This window comes from Eurypyga helias, unplaced genomic scaffold (assembly GCF_000690775.1).
Source record: "Eurypyga helias isolate BGI_N326 unplaced genomic scaffold, ASM69077v1 scaffold31630, whole genome shotgun sequence".
NCBI lineage: Eukaryota > Metazoa > Chordata > Aves > Eurypygiformes > Eurypygidae > Eurypyga > Eurypyga helias.
The window spans coordinates 709-3,994 of NW_010224297.1; the positions used below are offsets into that span (position 1 = coordinate 709).

The 3,286-nt window shown below is 47.6% G+C and overlaps 1 protein-coding gene across 1 annotated transcript; it reads left to right on the plus strand.

Annotated features, from left to right (window-relative positions):
• Positions 1 to 1,386: 1,386 nt before the first annotated feature.
• On the plus strand, positions 1,387 to 3,279 carry SLITRK5 (SLIT and NTRK-like family, member 5; the record flags this gene model as incomplete). Its single annotated transcript, XM_010161184.1, has 1 exon — positions 1,387 to 3,279. A coding segment is annotated over exon 1 (1,893 nt), but the record flags the coding sequence as incomplete, so codon positions are not given.
• Positions 3,280 to 3,286: the final 7 nt, after the last annotated feature.

A 3,286-nucleotide genomic window follows, 5' to 3' on the forward strand; every position in this document is an offset into this window, starting at 1 on the left:
TTTATTTTCCCTATTCATATCGCTTTTTAGATTAGTAGAAGTAGAAGAAAGCCACAAGGAGTCAGACTGCAAGAAGGAATGGAAATGGGATTTTTTTTCCCAGCTAGGTGAAATTCGGGTATTAAATTACTGACGTAGGTCAGTGGTAGGGTTTCCTTTCCACCCCCCCTTGGCTTTTAATCAGCCCGGGTGTCTTCTCCCCTAAAGGATGAAGAGTACTGACAGCCATCGCTGCTTATAATCAGTAACTCCGATGCTTGGAGTGTTGGCAATGAGATATTTCCATGAGACCTATTTAGATCTCTCCAGTTCTACCAGGCTAGTTTTGCAGAACGTTGGGAATAAGCGATATGTCAGATATGGCTGAGACTCTGAAGATGATCCGCATGTTTTACATTTTTCACAGATTTTGGGTGAGTGGTTAAAACATTTCCTTTAAGTGTGTGTGTGTGTATGTGTGTAAGAACTGAAGACCTCTGCTTGACAGTCAGCTCTGTTACATTGTACATAACTCATGAAGGGGGGGGGTATCATTAAATCAATTAAAATTATTTACTTGTGTAAAGATATTAAATTTCTCTCACTGAAGAGAGCTGTTAAGTGCACTGAAGTAGGAGGTTAACGTATTTAATCTCACTACCGAAGAATTCCACCACAGAAGTCATCTAGGGGGTGCATGTGTGTGTGTGTGTGATGTCTGTGTGGGTGGGTGTGTGCTTTGTAAATGTACAGATAGAAAAAAAAAAATCCATAAAAGAGTTTTAAGAAATGGGTGATGTGGAGAATGTGTCAGTATTCTCTCTGTTGCATTAAGCTGCTGTTTTCAGTACTGAGCATTTCTCCTGGATTCCTACCATGGCATTTCCACCACCGGTTAAAAATCAAGGTAGAAGGAGGGGAAGACCTTGGTGCGCTGTTCACTGGAGAGGTTCTGAAGGGAAGGGGGAGCTGGGTAATAGGGGAGGTGGGAAACCTCGTAAAATGGTGCTCCTTTTCTCTTAAATTAGAACCGTGAAACTGAACTGACAGCCATTTTATGTATATTTATTGGGCTGGTCGTGCAAAAGAATTCCAAGGAAGCATTGAAATGCACCCCACAGAAACAGAACCAGAACAATTCCTACTGTGACCTCACCTTTTTAAACACCGCAGGCATTTGACTTACGAGGAGTTGCCCATCAGCCTTTTAATCAATGCATGTCATCCAGTTTTCAAAAGTGTGGGAATTAGAAGCGACAGCAGTTTTTTCGTTTGCTTGTTTGATTAACAATCCCTTGTCTACCCCACTGAAGATACATATAAACTTTGTGTCCATTTTAAATTTTATGGGGCTGTGCTATTATGCTGCTTTCTTTTTTTTTTCTCCTTACCCTCGCAGGAAATAAAATGTACGTGTGCTGCTCTACAGTAACTTTGGAACAGGACCTCAACAAAAAAATGCATATCTGGATGCTGCAGACGATCGCATTTGCTTTAACATCGCTAGTCCTTTCGTGGGCAGAAAGCATCGAGTATTATGGGGAAATCTGTGATAATGCGTGTCCTTGTGAGGAGAAGGACAGCATCTTAACAGTGAGCTGCGAAAACAGAGGGATCATCAGCCTTTTTGAGATCAGTCCACCAAGGTTCCCTGTCTACCACCTCTTGTTGTCTGGGAACCTTTTGAACAGGCTGTACCCGAACCAGTTTGTCAATTACACAGGGGCTTCGATTTTGCATCTGGGGAGCAATGACATACAAGATATTGAAACAGGGGCCTTTCATGGTCTGAGAGGTTTAAGGAGGCTGCACCTGAATAACAACAAGCTGGAACTTTTACGAGATGACACTTTCCTTGGGCTAGAGAGTTTGGAATACCTACAGGTTGATTATAATTACATTAGCGTCATTGAACCCAATGCCTTCAGCAAACTGCATTTGCTGCAGGTGCTGATTCTCAATGATAACCTCCTCTCCAGTTTGCCCAACAACCTCTTCCGTTTTGTGCCCTTAACTCACCTGGACCTGAGGGGTAACCGGCTGAAGCTGTTGCCCTATGTGGGTCTTTTGCAGCACATGGATAAAGTGGTGGAGCTGCAGCTGGAGGAAAACCCCTGGAATTGCTCCTGCGAGTTGATTGCTCTAAAGGATTGGCTGGACAGTATCTCCTATTCTGCTCTGGTGGGAGATGTGGTTTGTGAGACCCCTTTCCGTTTACATGGTCGAGACTTGGACGAAGTCTCCAAGCAGGAGCTTTGCCCCAGGAGGCTTATCTCGGATTATGAAATGAGACCGCAGACACCACTGAGCACGACAGGGTATTTCCACACTACCCCAGCTTCAGTCAACTCCGTGGCCACTTCTTCTTCAGCTGTTTACAAATCCCCCTTGAAGCCCCCCAAAGGGACCCGCCAACCCAACAAGACGAGGGTGCGCCCCACCTCCCGCCTGCCCTCGAAAGACCTGGGATACAGCAACTACGGCCCCAGCATTGCCTACCAGACCAAATCCCCGGTGCCTTTGGAGTGCCCCACTGCCTGCACTTGCAATTTGCAGATTTCTGACCTGGGCCTCAATGTCAATTGTCAGGAGAGGAAGATTGAGAGCATATCCGAACTGCAGCCCAAACCCTATAATCCTAAGAAGATGTATCTGACAGAAAACTACATTGCTCTGGTACGCAGGGCAGATTTTGTGGATGCTACTGGGCTGGATTTGCTGCACCTGGGCAATAATCGTATCTCGGTCATTCAGGACCGGGCTTTTGGGGATTTAACGAATTTGCGAAGGCTGTACCTGAATGGGAACCGGATCGAGCGGCTGAGCCCTGAGCTCTTCTATGGGCTGCAAAGCCTGCAGTACCTCTTCCTGCAGTACAACGTCATCCGGGAGATAGAGGCAGGCACCTTTGAACCTGTCCCCAACCTTCAGCTCTTGTTTTTGAACAACAATCTGCTGAGGTCTTTGCCGGGGAACATTTTTTCTGGTCTGTCTCTCTACAGGCTGAGCCTACGGAGCAACCACTTCTCCTACCTGCCGGTGAGCGGGGTGCTGGACCAGCTGAAATCCCTGCTGCAGATCGACCTGCACGAGAACCCCTGGGACTGCACCTGCGACGTGGTGGGCATGAAGCTGTGGCTGGAGCAGCTCAACACCGGTGTCCTGGTGGATCAGGTTATCTGCGAGTCCCCTAAGAAGTTCGCCCAGAGCGACATGCGGGCCGTCCGGGCGGAGCTGCTGTGCCCCGACTACTCGGACATCGTCGTCTCCACGCCCACGCCGTCCCCGGGCCAGCTGCCGGCCAGGA